The following is a 17,513-nucleotide window of genomic DNA, read 5'->3' as shown; positions in this document are numbered from 1 at the left end:
TGTTAAACAGTCTTATTGCCATGGGGACAAAGGATCTCCTGAAACGCTCTGTTCTGCAACGCAGTGAGATGAGCCGACTGCTGCAGCTGCTCCTCTGTCGCTCCAGGAGGCTGTGGAGAGGGTGTCTGCTATTGTCCATTATAGCTTTCAGTTTGTTCAATGTGCCCCTCTCCACCACACGGGGAGTTTTATAGGTTTCATTATTCCAGTGAATTGTTCCCTCAGGTTTCTCCTTCTTTGTCACATAAGCAGCTTTTCTGTCTCTCTCTTGTGACTTCTAGGAATTCACTTTGTAATACTTGTGTGCCAAAGCCTCCTAAGTAAATTCATTTTTGCTTCCATGGCCCCAGAGGAAATCAAATCCTTGTCTCAGACAGTGTTATATGAGTAAATGTGGAGGCAACTGAAAACAAACCACCAAACCCTGGAGACATTCTCGCAGAAAGCTCAAGGAAAGCTCAAGTAAGTACAAAAAAATATACATACACGTTGTATAGATTGGTCAGTAGTAGTTTAGCATCACGTGATCTTCCTCAGCAGATGCAGTTGCCAAGTTGTCAAAGAACATTGCAGTTACGATTGAAAGCTCCAGAGCAGCAACTAAATGGACATTCAGGTGAGATTGTGTCGTCAACTGCTGTGTTGCAAGATCAAGCATGAACTTTCAGTGTCAACATTTGAGCCAACATGGGTGAAAAGTCTTTACAGTGCTCGGGAAAATGGAAATCTACCATTCTGTGATGATTGAGCAAAATCCATCTGCTGATGAAGACAGTGTGGTACAATCAAAAGCACACGAACGGCTGCTAAATGGATATTGTGATGAGATAAATTTGTCAAACGGATTCATTGGATTGGATTCATTTAAAGGTTTGCAAGTCTCAGCTGCTACTGTATGTCTTTGCAATGAATTACCTTTTTTAAATTATTAGTTTTTACATAAAACCTAAAAAATACGAACTTGGGAGGGAAAATTATCCAGACACTTCAGTATTTCTTACAAAATATTAAAGTTTACTGTTAAAATGTATTTAGAAATCTGTACCTTTCTAACTCCAAGTAGAGTGGGAAAGGTTTGTGAGCAGCACCTGGCCTGGTGAATTTAAATATATACATTAATACAAATTTAAACAAATAAATAAATAAATAAGCGCTAACCTGCCACTGTTTTTATCCTTGAAACTTGTAGCCCAACTACCGTTTTCAGCATTTACTACAAACAATTGTATTTTGAAAAACAACTGACCGGAAGTAGACCACTCGAGAGCCAGACACCGCTTCCGGTGTCGCCACCTTCTTTGTCTCCGGCCCAATATTTCGACACCAGGGCTTGTCTATTTTTCTCCCTTAGTTTTGAGGATATATTTACACATATATCCCCAGTTTTCTGATATTGAATGACAGTCGACTCTGAAATATTTATGCCTAAAAGTAAAGCGCCAAAAATGGATGACCTGGACTACAGTAAGTGGGCTTGCTAATTAGCTACATTTGCATAGGCTACCGCTAGCTAACTGTGGCTAGTTGGAGCTAGTGGCTCAGTTTATTTGCTCAGGTGTGACACAGTGGTCATTCTGCTCAGCATCTGAATGAAGACGATTGACCATACACCCTTTGCGGTCTTTTACAAAAACCCTGGGTTCACACGTAAACGAATTGAGTTAAAATAAGCCACAAAGCTGCGTTAGCTTAGCCTGACGCCAACTAAATATTGATTATTTCAGTGTGTGCAGGGAGCTAACGTTTCAGCTAACGTCGGTGGGCATTTAACACCCCATCAGCCTCTAAGCTACAGGAGTGCTTGTTGAAATTGGGCATTGCCTGTACTATTGAAACCATCCACCTCCTGTTATCAGGACCCTCGCTGCTGTAGTATGAATCCGTGCAGTTGATCCAGACTGTGGGCGTGGTTGGTGGTGTTATAGAGCAGCTGTTTGTTTTGCAGAATAAACACACACTGGCCTGGGAGGCTGGGGGTCCTGCCAGCGACTGTCGATCACAAGCTGCTGTTTTCAGCTCTAGATATGGGTGGTTTGGACAAAAATCATTTGCACGTTTTTGTGCATAAGTAGGCAACATCTACATCGAAATGTGACCATATCATGGAGCTTTCAGACACTATGCTTAACTGCAAGTTTATTAGGTATACCTAGTTGATACAACAGCCCTGCAATACACCTCACTCTAATGAAAGCAAGGTTTTTGTTAAACCTGTTAGAGAGGTGTTGATTCAAAATGATAGTCAGGGTTTATGAGTTGGAGATAATACAGGGTGACTGCAGATCCTTTAAAAGTCTCAAAATGTCTTAAATCCAATGTTACAATAATAAGGCCTTTAAATTAATTAAATTGTCTTAAATTTGAACATGTGAGGTCATAGCTACTGCAAACATATCTAATTTAATTAAAACATCTTGAATTTTCTTTTTGTGGAAATGAAAGAAGCCTTCTGATGTAAAAGTCCACATTTTAAATGTTACAAATCCTTTAAAAAATCCACAGTACTGTCATTTTACTTCATACTTGAACCATATTCCTACATAACACCTGCATTTGCACGAGACCCCATAGGCTATATACAACATACCTGCAATGCTTGGATAAGTTAAACATGATTTGTCCAAAAACAGTTCCTAAATTTGGTTAAAGGTGTCCTGATACCTATACCTGATACCTATAGACACTCTGCTATAGTGCAATAGTTTTTATTGCTTTTGTGCTTTGATGTGTTTCTAATATTTAGTCTGCCCTCACTGACAAAAACTGGCAAAATATTAAAATCTCCCCAGCTTAATACAATGTTCAACACCAACTGTAACTCTAGTCTCCGAAGTGACAATTAGGCCTAAGCTGAATCGACATCTCTCTAAAACAGTTAAGACTGAATATCAAAGCATTCATTATGGTAGGAGTCATTGCATGAGTTTTAAGACAATGGAAAGCTGTGATTCCTGCACACACTTATTTACCTCTCCATTGATTCATTTAAAAAAGGTTGACAGTCTCAAAGACCATTGTCAAGACACCTTTTAAAACAGCCTCATTTTTATCTTGGTGTATACTAGCAACTGGGTGTACAAGTTTTTTTTGGAAGTGTAATGTGATATGTTGAACAAACGGGTAGAGCCACAATTCAGCAAATGACTTTAGAAAACTGCATACCTCAACTGTAACGCAGCCTTGAAAATCACTGAGAACAAACACAGTTTTACAGTAGCTGAGATTCCTGAGATGATGCCTGATTATTATGATGTTGTGGTGTCACGCAGCACTCCATTGTAATGCCATCTGTAGCTACATCCCTTAAACCTGCACTGATAGTGCTGCTCTTGTCAAGGTTTCCATGTCATTAAAACAGTTCAGTTGTACTTTATCCTTTTCACTTTTGATCAAATTGCTGTTTTATGGCACTGCATTAAATGAGACCTCTCTGGTTCTTTTGCCTATATTTAGAATGCTGAACCCGCTTTCATCAGTCTAAATATCACAGTTTCCTGAGTTAACTCGTTTCTTAGGTTGTCTTTTTCAGTAGTAAGAAGTTGCAATGAAAACAGTTCAGAGTTAGTACCACAAATGGAAATCTATTCATCTTTTATAGAACATATATTGTGCTGGCAGCTGAAATCTCATCATGACACCCAGCAAATAAAATTAAACCCAATGCCCTGCCTGACACCACACGTGATCAACCAGGAAATTGTTTTTGTGATTTTATTAACCAAGCTTCACCACTGAGGGGCTGGAATAGGCTGTTAGAACCAAACTGTAGATGTTTCTCATTCATATAAATGTATCTGTGGAAGAAGTGTTTTAAAAATGAAACCTGGCTTTCTGACTTTGTCTCAGTTTTACAGTAGCCTTGTGGCTGTGTCTGTTGAGACCCTGAAGTGTGTGTCTACTCTACTAGTGGTGTATCACTACTCAGCCAGTGGGCACTGCTCATGCTCTCATACATTATACTGCAGTGACGGATCAGGAGAGTGCTGATTATCAGTATTTTTTCACAGGTTGCAAAAATGGAGTACAATAGGAGATAAATGAACAGGGAAGACAAAGGGTTTGAGGGAAAAGAAAGGAACAGCTCAAAGCAAACTAAAAGTGTGTAGTACTAGTAGTGTAGCTCTATTTCAAAATGAAGAGGCTTTTCTCTTTACAAAAGAAAAACCGAACCACTCAAGCGTCCTCACCCAGTGCCTCTCCACTGCATACTTGTATCCACTTTTGCTAACTTCAGTTACTACGTATACTACCCTACTTTGTCCCACCACTTTCCATTGTAGGGTATTGAAAGAATGAATTAGTCATACCCAATTTGAGTAACAATGCCGTTCTAAAAATAGTTGCACTTGATGGGTTTTATGTTGCTAATAAAGACACGGTAGGCCTTAGGATTTTAGGGCACCGTTGTTATATGTGCAGCAGCAGCAGCAGCAGCAATGGAGTCATTCTTCTTCTCTTCCCTTACAGTCCCGGTAGACCTGAGCCCAGAGGAGCGCTCTGAGCTGGAGGACATCCGCAGGAGGAAGGGCGTCCTGCTGCAGGAGATCCAGAGGCTCAGAGAGGAATTGAGAGAGGCAATTTTGGAGGTGGAGGGACTGGAGACCAGCACAGAGGGCAGGTAAGAAGAAAATACACATCATGTATCATTTCTACAGTACTCTCTTTACCAGTGGTTCCCAACTGGTGGGTCGTGGTCCAAAAGTGGGTTGCAGGTTCATTCTGAATGGACCACAAGTGACTCGCTAATATGTTGAGTTTGTAAAAAACACACTTCATATTGAAGCACAGTGAATTTCTAGCACAGAGCTTTGAATTTGAAGTGTCGTTCCCTGCTGTAGAGTGAGCGACTAATGGACAGCTACTTGACTGAGACAGAAAACAAGCTCACTGACATGGCCAAACACAAGTTTGCGGTGAATATATTAATTTGTGTCGACCTTAAACTAATGACTTAGGAGAAACCTGGACCCCGTGGCTGAACCAGTTGGGAACCACTGCTCTAAACAATATCGGACGAGAGTTGACTTTCATGATGGCCTCACTGTGAACAGACTTATTCACCATTCCTTGAAACATTATCACATGCAGTTAGTCAACCTTATCACTTTATGTGTTATGGGCCACACTTTTTTGGTTTAGACCTTGTCAACCTTCAGCTGTGACTTAATGGACCAGCAAAGTCCAAAACTGCACTGGCATTTGCTCACATCACCATATTCAGCTGCAGTTAAGAGCTTTTCGTAACTTGTAGGATTTGATTTCCTCCAGAATTTACTGCAGACTTTTTCCTGCTGTTCATTCACATCACATTTTCATCCATACCATTTTTCAGTGCCTCATATTATTGCTCATACATACAAGTGTTGATTTTTTTTTGTTTTTCCATCCAAGACAATGGAACGATTAAATTGCGGACGTCTCACTCTACCCATCTTGTATCTATTCAGCTACGGAGGCAGAAGCACCAGTGTTGTGTCAAAGTCTGTTCCCACGTCGGAGAATTTCCCTCCCATTAAATTGATGCTTCCAGTAGTGACAGTCTCAGTGGTTGGTTCACGTTCAGGAAGGGAGAAACACATATTGATGGGGAAACATTCTTCGACACAACACCATGGCTTGTGCTCTGCAGTGATCGTTTTGGCATCAAGTCTGTGATCGAATCTGGCAAGAAAATACAATGCTGATCTTTTATAAACTAAATAAAGGACATGTTATATATGATGTAAATGATCAGATCATTTTCCTGTCCCTCTCCCCGCTGTTTTCCTGAAGTTTTATTTTCCCTGATGTGATTAAATTTCAAAAATCTGCCCATCGTCTATATTTATTAGTAACAGCCTAGTATCACTTCTGTTTGTGATTAGGTTTTTAAAGTTATGTCACTTACAGATATTTATCAGTTGTGTCCAAACAGTGAGCGAAAGAGATGAGCAGACACACACAAGATAGAGGGTGGATAGTACAGTTTATCTCTACATGTGATTAGGAAAGACCACAGTGGTGTTATGTGTCTGAAATTAATGGAAATATTCAACAATAAATGAAAAAATTGAGCTACAAGTCATACGCATTTGTTGTTTGTCACATGTTGAAGATCATTTTTGTGCTAGCAGACTATGCCAGCTACACCGCAAGTTTTTTTCAGACCTGTGGGAAACACTGTCTTTAGTTGACACTGTAGTGTTGTCATTTATGGTTATTGATTCTTTGATAAATTCCCTTCTTTAGAGCTGTCATTTAAGTTCTAGTAATATAAAAGTAATGTAGTTATAGAGATGTGATTTGGATGCCACAGAGTTTTTTCTTACTGGCATTTTACATCTTTGCTCTGTGCAGTAAAACTCTGCAGAAAAGCAGGCATGTGGCAATGGGAAGGAAGAAATTCAACATGGACCCTAAAAAGGTAAAACCCTTCAGTACTTGTATAAGTCTCCTCTGTCCTCACTGAGTCCTGGCTGTGTGGTGACAGACTCTTCGGTCTCGCTGCAGGGCATTGTGTTTCTGGTGGAGAATGAGCTGCTCAGACACACTTCAGAGGACATCGCTCAGTTCCTCTACAAAGGAGAGGGCCTCAACAAGACTGCTATAGGAGATTACCTCGGAGAAAGGTGATTGGTTTTGAAATATCTTCTGTCCTTTTCTCATTTTTTTTGTCCTTCTGCCATTTGTAACTGTGATCTTTGTGTTGCTGCTCTGCAGGGACGACTTCAATATCAAAGTTCTTCAGGCTTTCGTTGACCTCCACGAGTTCACTGATCTCAACCTTGTCCAGGCCCTCAGGTCTGTGTGGCTTTTTGTTTTTATGATTTGAACTGAGAACAAAATCTCCTGAATAGTGTCCTGGCGTACTCTGGTAAACAGACCTCCACAATGGAAAGCCCCACTCTGTATGTCACTTCAGGTTAGGGTGGAAAAAATTATGCAAGAGAGCCGCAGTGGCTGTACAACCCTGCTGTGATTGCCAAATGTGCTCTCTCCGTCTTGACCTAAACCTCGACCTGTTTTCTGCAGACAGTTCCTGTGGAGTTTCCGTCTGCCTGGTGAAGCCCAGAAGATTGACAGAATGATGGAGGCCTTTGCTCAGAGATACTGCCACTGCAACCCCGGCGTCTTCCAGAGCACTGGTAAACACAAACATGTTACACTGCAGTTCATGTGAGGTAATCTGTTACCAGCCTCACGTAGGATGTTTTGATTTCAGCATGTGGTTTGGAGGTGTCCCCTCAAATCAAGCTTTATTATTTTATGATGGATAACAGGAAGGGGCACTTCCCAGAACGTGTACATGGCGCAAACAACGAGCCTCTTACCAGAAGTGGCCAGATATGAAAGCCAGGAGTCTGCTGATTTATAAACATTGCTTCTCAGTAAAAACTATTTTAATTCAATTCAGTGAACTTAATTGTCTTGAAAGAAATTCCTGTGCCAGAGAATGCTTCAAATTACAGTAACACTCAGTACAGTAACCACAATATACTGTTCACAACCAGAACAACCGGTGGTTTCCCCGGGTCAGGGTCAGGGTCACTCACTGGGCCCAGTTTTAGAACAATAGAGTATTAAATATCTGGCAAAATTACAAATATACATATGTTTGTATTTTCCTTCAGTAGTTTGAAATGAGGTTCAGCATTGACAGACTTTTTGTTTTTATAGAAAATGTTGGTAGAAAGTAATATTGTTTTAATCTGGGTCAAAGCCAATCGTGTTTGTTTTTATTTCTGATATTAAAGCTGTAACTTTTAAGTTTTATGAAAATATCTTTTTGTTTTATTTGCTGAAACTGTTACTTCATTCACACAGTCATACATGAGATGGATAATCTGTGAAGAAAATCATACTCCTGCCTACTTATTGCCTTAGAGATTCTAACGGCCTTACTGCACATGAACAGAAACAATCAGAGCCGAGCAGTCTCTAACGCAGCTGTCAATCATGTCAATCACTGCTAGGCACGGCTGATCAAATATGAATCAAGATTCTGTTACTGCTCTGACTATTTCTAGCCTAAAATGTTCTCAGAAACATATTTTAGATTGTAATAGGACAGAAAAGTATTGGCTTAAGTGGGGGAGGTAAATTGGTTTTATAAGGACACATCAGTAAGGGTAGGGTAAATCACAAGTCAAGAGGATTGTATGTCTTTATGTTCTTAAAAGTCCTCATCTATTCTGTGGATTAAAGTATTGGTTATTTTATGTATAGATAGATGTAGATTTCCTTTTTATGTAGCTACATTATTGATGTATTTAGTTGTTGTTTACCCCTCCTGTCCTGAATGTTCGACCAGTTGGGTAGAAAGGATGGGGTAGGATTTAAGTTGTATTCGTACACTGGATTGTTGTTCACTGATTGTTTTGTATAGTGAAAATAAAAATTGTAAGTCATAAAAAAAAGAAACACATTTAAGTGTACTGTTTGACTGTAAAATGAGAACGTTTGTGACCAGGCTGCCATGTTGGATACAGTTAACTGAAGTACTAAGCATTGCCCATCAGTCAGACAAGCTTTCTCATGTCACAGCTAAACAGTACACTAAAATAAGTTTCTGAAAACATTTGTAGCTAGAAGTGGGTAATGCAGCGACAGAATCTTGATTCATATTTGATCAGTGCTGCCTAGTTTGAGAGTTGGCCGCAGTTCACAAGCAGTGATTCACATGATTGACAGCTGCGTTCGAGACTCCTCGGCTCTGATCAGTTGTTTTCAATCAGGTGCGGTAAGGCCACTAGAATGAGTATGACAAACGCACTGTTGCCACCTCCTTGGAACTGGTTCCATTCTGGTTCTCGCACCTAATTTTGAACCGTTCAGAGCACTTCGACCAAAAATAAATTGGTTGAGAACCTGAAAAGTTTGTCCTCAGCTGGAACCAAAAAATAGCAGGTTTTCCTTGACCTGAAGTGACATCAGTGGGTGTGTCATATTTGACAGGTAGGAAAGAGAGGATGAAGAAGGCAACAATTGAGAAGTCAAACGAGAACTCACCAGACAACAAAGAGTGTGCAGTGGTCTCATTAAAAGTTAGTTCATGCTTGTTTTTTGGGTTAAAAACAAATATCTGTGATTACAGAACAAAAATTTGCAGGTAATCAAGGTCCGCACTTTTTACTACCTCTGTTTACTTGTGTTGTGCATTGTGCAATGCCCTCTGTTGATGGCACATCCCTGATTACAATGGTTTCGTGCAAAACAGGTGGCAACATGGGCTGGTTTACTAGATAGTATCAAGGCCTCAAGAATGTTGAACAGAACCGGTTCAAGAACCAGAGTGGTGGAAAAGGGGTGAGATTATCTGTCTCATGTACGACTGTCTGGATGAAGTGACAGTTTCAGCAAATGTGACAAAAAGTTAGTAGTTACCAACTGTAGCTTTAAGGCAGATTCATTAATTAGTTTTAGTTTTTGCGCAGAACAAAACTCAGTACTGCTGCATTGTCTTGCATGTCTCTCATTTTCGCAGACACATGTTACGTGCTGTCATTTGCCATCATTATGCTGAACACAAGCCTCCATAACCCAAATGTGAGGGACAAACCTGGAGTGGATCGTTTCATCTCCATGAACCGAGGCATCAACGAGGGCGGAGACCTGCCCGAGGACCTGCTCAGAGTACGATGAACTCTACGTTGCTCTCTCTGGAGACAGCTAAGTGACAATTAAAATGAAGAAAAGAGATTCTTAATGATTTTATTTTATTTTATTGTTATTCCAGAATCTCTATGAAAGCATTAAAAATGAGCCCTTCAAGATTCCAGAGGATGACGGCAACGACCTGACACACACCTTCTTCAACCCGGACAGAGAGGGCTGGCTTCTTAAACTTGGTGAGATGATCCCAGTGAGGCCTTTGGAGTGCTTTTAATCTACATGTTGTCTTAAACGCTGATCTCAGTTCAACAAATCAAGTGTGTCCATGTTACAGATGTCAGGGGTGTGTTCTTGTGTACTTTGTTCTCTGTTAAGGCTTTGTGCTATGATGAACCTGCCCTCTGTCTCTGAGGTTTGCCGGCTCTCTGCCCTCACTTGATCATCAGCTCACAGTGCTGTGGCACTTGACCGTTGCCACAGCACGGTCGTGAAGCAGAGACTCACTTTCTTGCATCACAGCAGTCTAAAAATCTGATTGTTTGTTTTCTTTTGCATGGCGGGGCCTGTGATCTGTGTGTCACTAATATAATCTCTATCTCTTCCTCCTCCCCATCTGTCTCTCTCTTTGTCTGTTTGTCCTCTGTCTCCCTCTAAATCCTCTGGTCCCTTTTGTCTCTGCTTCTTCCCTGCGATTTCCACCCTCTACTGCCGCTGCTTGTTTTCTCAGGAGGTATGTACTGACAGTTGGAAGTTAAAAAATTAGCCACGTAATTAGCTGTAAGAATGTAGAAATTGTAGAATAGTATTCTTTGAACTTTGACCCCCTAAGGAAATCTTTCTCCTCTCCTCTCACTCATTGTAAAGACTTTGTTCTTGTGTTTCAGGGGGACGAGTGAAAACCTGGAAACGGCGATGGTTCATTCTCACAGACAACTGCCTTTATTACTTTGAATACACCACAGTAAGTGTTTGAGTGAATTTGACACTGCCACTCCTCGTAGAGTCATTAGGTACATTAAAGGGATAGTTCTTATTGTTTGAAGTGAGGTTATGTGAAGTACTTATCCAAAGTCAGCGTAATACCCTACAGTAGATGGCGGTTTGCACGCTCTCAGTTTGGAGAAGCAGACTGGAGTACCAACAAGTAGTTAAGTGTCGTACTGCTGTGGAGGGGCTGTAGCAAAATGTACTTTAGCCACCTAAAAGAAGTCAATGTCAGTAAAGTATACGCTATATTTAGAATATTTTTACCGCTTTTGCCTGCTGTCAGACAGTGCTTTCTGACAGGGAACTGAAGTCGTTATATTGCTCTCTTAAAAGCCACCAGACTCTGGTGGTCTACCTTCTTTTAAAATACATTTGCGGCTGCCCCTGTCTACAGCAGTACATTGCTTAGCATCTGTGCAGGTATCCCTGTCTGCTTCTCCAAACTAGAGGCATGCTGACAGACATCACCTGTAGCTAATACACTGACTATGGATGAGTACCTCATACAGCCCCACTTTAAACTATCCGAACTATCCCTTTAAACTTTTCTCACAGGGTGTTGTTGCTGCATTTGCATCAGCTTTTCTGAGAGAAAACTGGAGTTAGTGGCATTGTTGTGTTGACTTGCAAAAAATGTGGTCATGTTTAGGATAACGAAGGTGTAAACTTTGAAGTTTCTATTGTCTGCATGAAGTTTGGTCAGTGAAGGGGAGGATTAGGTGCATAACTGTATTAATCCCCAGAGGAGAAACTGGTTTGGTTGCCCAAGCACATTAACAAAAGAGACAGAAGTCAGACTGGTCACAAGGGACAACACATCAAAGACACGCTACCGTAACAATACTAACACAAAACGCTAACTCTAGGAGGAGCACAGGTTCCCACCTAGCCAAAAAGTTACAATGTGAAAAACTGAAGTGATGCACCTAAGAATAAAATAATAGATTAAGTTTAACTGTAACCTGGTTTGTCAGTTTGGTTTTAAATAGATTGACTTTCTTTGTAGAAAACAGCTGGCACTGAAAACGATTTAAATTGTCCTTCAATTTGGCAATTTTTAGCAGATTAATGCCAAATTGGTTGAATTTCTGCTAATTCTTGCACTCTCAAATTCCTGTTGGGACTGATTAGAGTATATTATATTTTTATCATCCACAAGGGGTGGAAATTTGTCTTCAGCTCACCAAACAGAAGAAACCATCAGAATATTGATGGCACTTTGTAGTTGCTCGAGGGACTCTGTAGCGCCTCTCTGAGCTCAAGAGCTCAAACTGGCTGAAGTGAGGATGGAAGCTATCTGCCAGTATCCTCACTGCTTTCTTACTTGTACTGTCTGTGATAAGTTGAGTCAAGGGGTTTTAAGGTTTGTGAACTGTTTTGCTCATTGTTGACATAATCCTTGAAAGTTGATTATCAGGTCTACAGTTTAGGTGACCGTACCAGGCCGGAAAGTGAAAAGTTAAAACATAAAAAAACCCTTTAATTAGCTGCTCGATTATGGCACAGATCATAGTCACAATTATTTTGATTAATATTGAGACCACAATTATTGTAACATGATTAATTGTGACTTTAGAAACTGTGCATTTCTGGAACTTTTTTTTAATGTCATTTCATCAATAGATTTTCTTGAACTTTAAAAGTAATCAAACTGAAAAACAATTTAAAAAATGTGTGTAAGAAATTAGTTAGATAAAACAAATGATACATAACTGAACATGACGCAAAAGAAGAGAGAGAGACTTGGTGCTGTTGGCAGAAGAGCTGTGGACTGGGATTACTGTGAGCAGCATGTGTGGGAATTGTGATATATTTGATCGCATTTCTCGCTTTTCCCCTGAATTTGTTGCTCGTATCTTTTTGGAAATAAAATCACTAAGAGGGTCTGAAAAGTCGCATGGCTTTAAAGGAAAGGGCTGCGCTGGATTTATAACACCAGATAAATAAGAGCATCAATGCGAAACGGAATCTGGCCCAATAATCGTTTTATCTTGATTATCTTATTCACATAATCATTGGAAACCAAAATCATGAGTGAAATTAAAATGTAATCAGCCCTACTTTAAATGTTGCAGTAACTCCTTTGGCCCTGATCTGTCATGATTATGTGTTCCTTTAACAGGATAAGGAGCCACGAGGTATCATTCCCTTGGAAAACCTCAGCATCCGTGAGGTAGAAGATCCAAGAAAACCTGTAAGTTTGCATTTCTCTTCAAAATCAAACGCAAATATAATTATCATATATCTAAATTTCAAAATTACTGTATACACTGTTTGTTTTTCCAGAACTGCTTTGAGCTGTACATCCCCAACAACCGTGGTCAGCTCATTAAGGCGTGTAAGACGGAGGCTGATGGGAGAGTAGTGGAAGGAAACCACATGGTGTACCGTATCTCTGCCCCGACACCCGAGGAGAAGGACGAATGGATCCACAGCATCAAGTATGGAAACAGAAATGGCCGATAGTGTCGCAGGAAAAATGGATGTAGTGGAAGTTTGTGATGAATTTTAGCCAAACAAGATGTAGCCTGCTGTTTGGATGGTTTATGCATCTTTTTATTTATAGACATTTTTTCAGTCGTGTTTCTCTGTCACTGTCACAGATCTGCTGTCAGTGTTGATCCCTTCTACGAAATGCTTGCCGCCAGGAAGAAACGTATATCACTGAAGAAGAAGGAGGAACAACCGTAGAGTATTCCCGTCATTCTCTCCCTGTCTTCCTTCTCATCCTTCCTTCCAGCACCGGACACATGTTTTCATATTTGCTCCTCACCACCTGTTCACAAGTTTTTTGTTACCCCTCTTTTCCCCTTCCCCAAAACGCATCCTCTCCCTGATATGAGGACTCGTTGTTATCCTGTCTACCAGACTCTTCAAAGAGTTTCAGAGGGAAGAGCTCACCCACTGCGGCTGCCTCTCGTTATCTTGGTTCTTACACTACTGCTGTTATACACAACCTGACACATTACAGCCAGAGCACGTCGTCTGTCCTGTTTCTCACCACATTCCTCTCTCGCTCAGCGTGTAGGTGAACTGTGAAACATGTCTTAAGAACATATCCACACTGATGTTGGTGATTTTATCAACACTTTTTTTCACGTTTTGGCCTGCCACCCACACTTTAAATCAACTTATCAGAGCTGCTCACTGAATGTGGACAGATTTGCGAATGCTGGGGAAATAGAGCATTTAAAAATACTATGATTGAAGATCTCGTGCCACTGAGTACTTCCTTTTTCAGTTTCTGATGAAACCACAAGCAAAACTTAATAGACCACCACAGACAGTTGCTCAGCAGAAATGTGTAAAGCTTCTGGCTGATGCAGCTTGTGTGTGAAAGGGCGACTACGTCAGGTTTTTTGTTTTTTTTTAAATATCATACTTTAGCTTCCCGGTAGTGATCCTCATGTAGTCACTTATGTTATAGCATCAAAATGCAGTTTTCCCAAAGCCCTTCTAAAAACATTTTCCCATGTGACCTAATGTGGGTTTCTGCATGATGACATTGCTCCATATAAACCCCCTAATCTGCCTAATGTGCCTCTTTGTGTCTGAGCCAAGCCTTAAAGACTTCTCTGTTGTCAATCTTCCAAATTAGCTTTATTCCTCTAACTCCCAAACCGGCATGGAAGCAAAGCAACGTACTGCTGTGGACGGCGTGTTAGTTTGGGTTTGAAAGTAACACAGTAACACCAATGAACTTAGCGATCGAGACAGCTGTAGACCAGCACCTCCCGTGTTCTGTGAGCTTTCAGTCATTATTATTTTTTATCAGCGCTCCAACCCAGGTCAGTGCTTTTTGCTAATGGCTGAGAAGGCGTCTCAATTTGAACCCATATGGACCTGCCCTCTAATAAAAGACATTTTATATCTCTTTATATGTGGCGACTGAAATCTTCCAAACAGGTAGCCTTTTGCAGGGATCAATGAAGTCAATTTTTACCTGCCCTCACTTCGATTGTTTGAAGCAGGCGAGATGGCTCACTCCTGCGCCACCTCCAGCAACGTCAGCTCTGAAACAAAGGCGATGTGTTGAATTCTTTGTAACCATTTGCCTAATTTGGCAAGTAAGTCGCTAGATGTACTATCTAGATGTGCATTTTACTTGCCCCAGGCAATCTTCATTGTTGAGCCCTGCCTTTTTACATCCGTTTACATCAGTGTGAATATGGTCTTACTCAGGGCAGCAGGCAGCTTCAGCTCTCGTGCTGTCGTCTCTCACATCTGTTGATGCCATCTAAATAAGAAACTGTCTTTCTTGATTGTGCTTACCCCAGAGAAAATGTGAATTCAGTATTTTAGCACTAAGATTTAGTTTCAGTCAGAGGAATCAGTTGAAGTCATAGCAGCAGAGTATTTCAGTTTTCTGCCCCTCTTAATGGGTTTGAAGCACACTACTACTGTCGACACTTAGATAACATTTATGTGAAGAAACCGTCACTGTTCACTGCTGTTCACCAAGTTACTGTTAATCTTCATCTATAGGGTCGGGCTCGAGGCAGAAAGGTTGCTTTACTCGCAGAATTAATGAAGACACACATGAGCAGCTGCTCGTTTCAGCTCTCTGAGACAGTATATATGTCTTTTAGCATGTTTCTCTACATGTTCCAGCAATAGCAGAGTAACCCGTAGTTCCAGTCTGTAGGCTTGTTCACAGATTCCTTTATAACACTACACTGAGCAACGCTCATCACGTCCTCTCAGATGTAACATTCTAGCATGCCACAAATCATTTTCCTTCTTGCTCAACACTACACAGACAAACGTCTGCATCTCTCTCACAAGTAATAACTCTGCCAGACATGTAACTGTTAGAGCCGGTCTGTCCGCTATAGTGAGTTTCAAGAAATCACAAAGGCAGCTCATTACAATGTATACTTTTTGTACATAGTTGTTAGCATATTTGTTTACGATACACATAGATTTAATTTATTCTTTTGTTAAAATCTGATTTTTGTACGAGCTACTGTAGGACTGCATGTTGATAAACTGAGGCGTCAGTCATAGGTACCGATGCATCGCTGATCATGCTAGTGCACTGATTTGAAAACTGTTAGTGTTCCCTGTTGACACGGAAAAATTTAATATGGAAGTTGATTTATGCGTAGAGTAAATTATCCTAATCATAGTTGTTTCAGAGAATAATAAGATATTTAGGAGATGACTAGTAGTTTGATTTACCTCTTGACCCGTCTGTGGGTTTGAAGAGTAAACCAGACTCTGTAAAGCACAAGCAGTAATGACCCTCTGTGAGACTAACGTCCGGTTTCCATTGGCTGCCCAGTGTCCACTTGAAGTGTGAGGAGACAAGGAACACTAACAAAGCTTTGATTCATTATATAATAGTAAAATTATTCAGATGTAATGAATCAGTAACAAGTTTAGATTTGTGTCCAGTGATAGATTTGCTTGACATCCAGTTCATAAACTTATTACTAGTAGTTTATTGAATTGGCATTTTTAGATGGTAGTGAAAATAATTGTCTACTGCACTTTATCCATTTTAGCATTTTGAAGAAAATGCTTTTACTTTGACTGACTCCAATACTCTGTAGCACCCTCTACTGGTGATCTCACACACTGCAATATGCTGAAGGATGAACCATGAACTGTGTAGAAATACTTTATAACTCCGCCGCCTGGTCGGTGCCAGCTATAGCAGCGTCTGACCAGCATGCACTGTATTTATTCACCTGACAAAGATCATGTTGTTTGGGGGTCTTATCTTCTGTAGAAGTGATTGGATTGCCTTTTACTCCCCGACATCATCAAACTGACAAAGGCCTAACTCTATACCTTCATGTTAGTGCTTCTACACAACACATGGACTGTCTGTAGGCCTTCACTTTCTGGGTATTCTTGAAGTGCAAAGTTGCCAAAAAAAAAAAAACTGTTGGGACAACAAATGTTTTTCTGCTAGAACAAAATAATGAACACTGAAATGATCAGACTGAAACTGGGCCTCTGTTTCTGATTCCACCTCTTTCAGATAATGTGTTAATTTTGTATTATTTATTTTTATTTACTGTGAGGTGAAGATGGATAGATCATCTGTAAATGTAGCAAAAGGAAAACCACGATACATTGGTGCCAGTAAACTACTGTGTAACAATAAAAGGTAAACTGAGGTCATTGGTTGATGTGTTTTTGTTTCTTCTGGGGGTTTGTCTTTATATTTTCACCACCAAGTGGAGTCAACTTTAGGTATTAAAGCTAATATTACAAATTTACTTCAACACGTTTTATGCTGAGAGCCTCATTTGGTTAAGCATCAGCTTGTGGGATGCGCGTAAGGTAAAGTTAATTGTATTAATAGATTAAACTGTCTGATATAATGTGTAATATATCGTTGATTATGTGTGTAGAGAATTGTTAAATTTGACCATGTGTCATTCAAAGTTTGACCTGCTAGATATTTCACCAGAGTAATCTGGATTTACCATCTGAATACCATTTTTACTTCCAGTGAAATAAAACCATGGTGTCGTCCCCTCAGGAAGAATTTTAATACCTTCAGTGATCCCATAACTTTCCACACAGCACCATCATCAGGTAAAACTGTAGGTCTGTGCAACTGTTCTGTATCGGATTTACACCTGTCATTGTCATGTATAATACAGGCTCGTCCTTTGGCATTCGTCCTGTATTTTGCTGCACACCCTACTCTAATGCGTACACTAACCTACTTTTGACATGTTAAAAGGTTTCTTGTATAAACTGTGTGCTCTATAATTTCTGCACACCTGCCTTCATGTCCAGACAAGTGTCTGTGCCAGAGGTCAGGGAGACACATTCTACCGCAGGACTGAAGGACAGGAAGAAGGAGCACAACATATTCAGTTCAGTAACACCTCTTTCAGTCACAGGTAGCAGCAATGAACTCTACACTGTAGCATTAAGATGCCCAAAATCAACATGTCAATGCACTGAAAGAA

The 17,513-nt window shown here is 40.4% G+C and overlaps 1 protein-coding gene across 1 annotated transcript; it reads left to right on the top strand.

The window, feature by feature from the left end:
* Positions 1–1,265: 1,265 nt before the first annotated feature.
* On the top strand, positions 1,266–16,706 carry cyth2 (cytohesin 2). Its single transcript, XM_050047860.1, has 12 exons — positions 1,266–1,464; positions 4,468–4,618; positions 6,337–6,403; positions 6,490–6,608; positions 6,700–6,780; positions 7,012–7,124; positions 9,464–9,612; positions 9,716–9,827; positions 10,476–10,552; positions 12,701–12,772; positions 12,865–13,019; positions 13,182–16,706. Exons 1-12 carry the CDS (start codon positions 1,398–1,400, stop codon positions 13,267–13,269), a joined length of 1,251 nt encoding a protein of 416 aa, XP_049903817.1. The 5' UTR covers positions 1,266–1,397; the 3' UTR covers positions 13,270–16,706.
* The last annotated feature ends 807 nt before the right edge of the window (positions 16,707–17,513 follow it).

The sequence above is a fragment of the Epinephelus moara genome, chromosome 6 (assembly GCF_006386435.1).
Source record: "Epinephelus moara isolate mb chromosome 6, YSFRI_EMoa_1.0, whole genome shotgun sequence".
NCBI lineage: Eukaryota > Metazoa > Chordata > Actinopteri > Perciformes > Serranidae > Epinephelus > Epinephelus moara.
The sequence above is the reverse complement of the archived record's forward strand: the minus strand, read 5'-3'. Positions and strand labels throughout refer to the sequence as shown.

Bases quoted from the DNA above. Each gene is read 5' to 3' on its own strand.
- cyth2 (XM_050047860.1), top strand. From the start codon at position 1,398: ATGACAGTCGACTCTGAAATATTTATGCCTAAAAGTAAAGCGCCAAAA. The intron at 1,465-4,467 runs GTAAGTGGGCTT...CTTCCCTTACAG, and splicing joins AATGGATGACCTGGACTACA to TCCCGGTAGACCTGAGCCCA. The intron at 6,609-6,699 runs GTGATTGGTTTT...GCTGCTCTGCAG, and splicing joins GGAGATTACCTCGGAGAAAG to GGACGACTTCAATATCAAAG.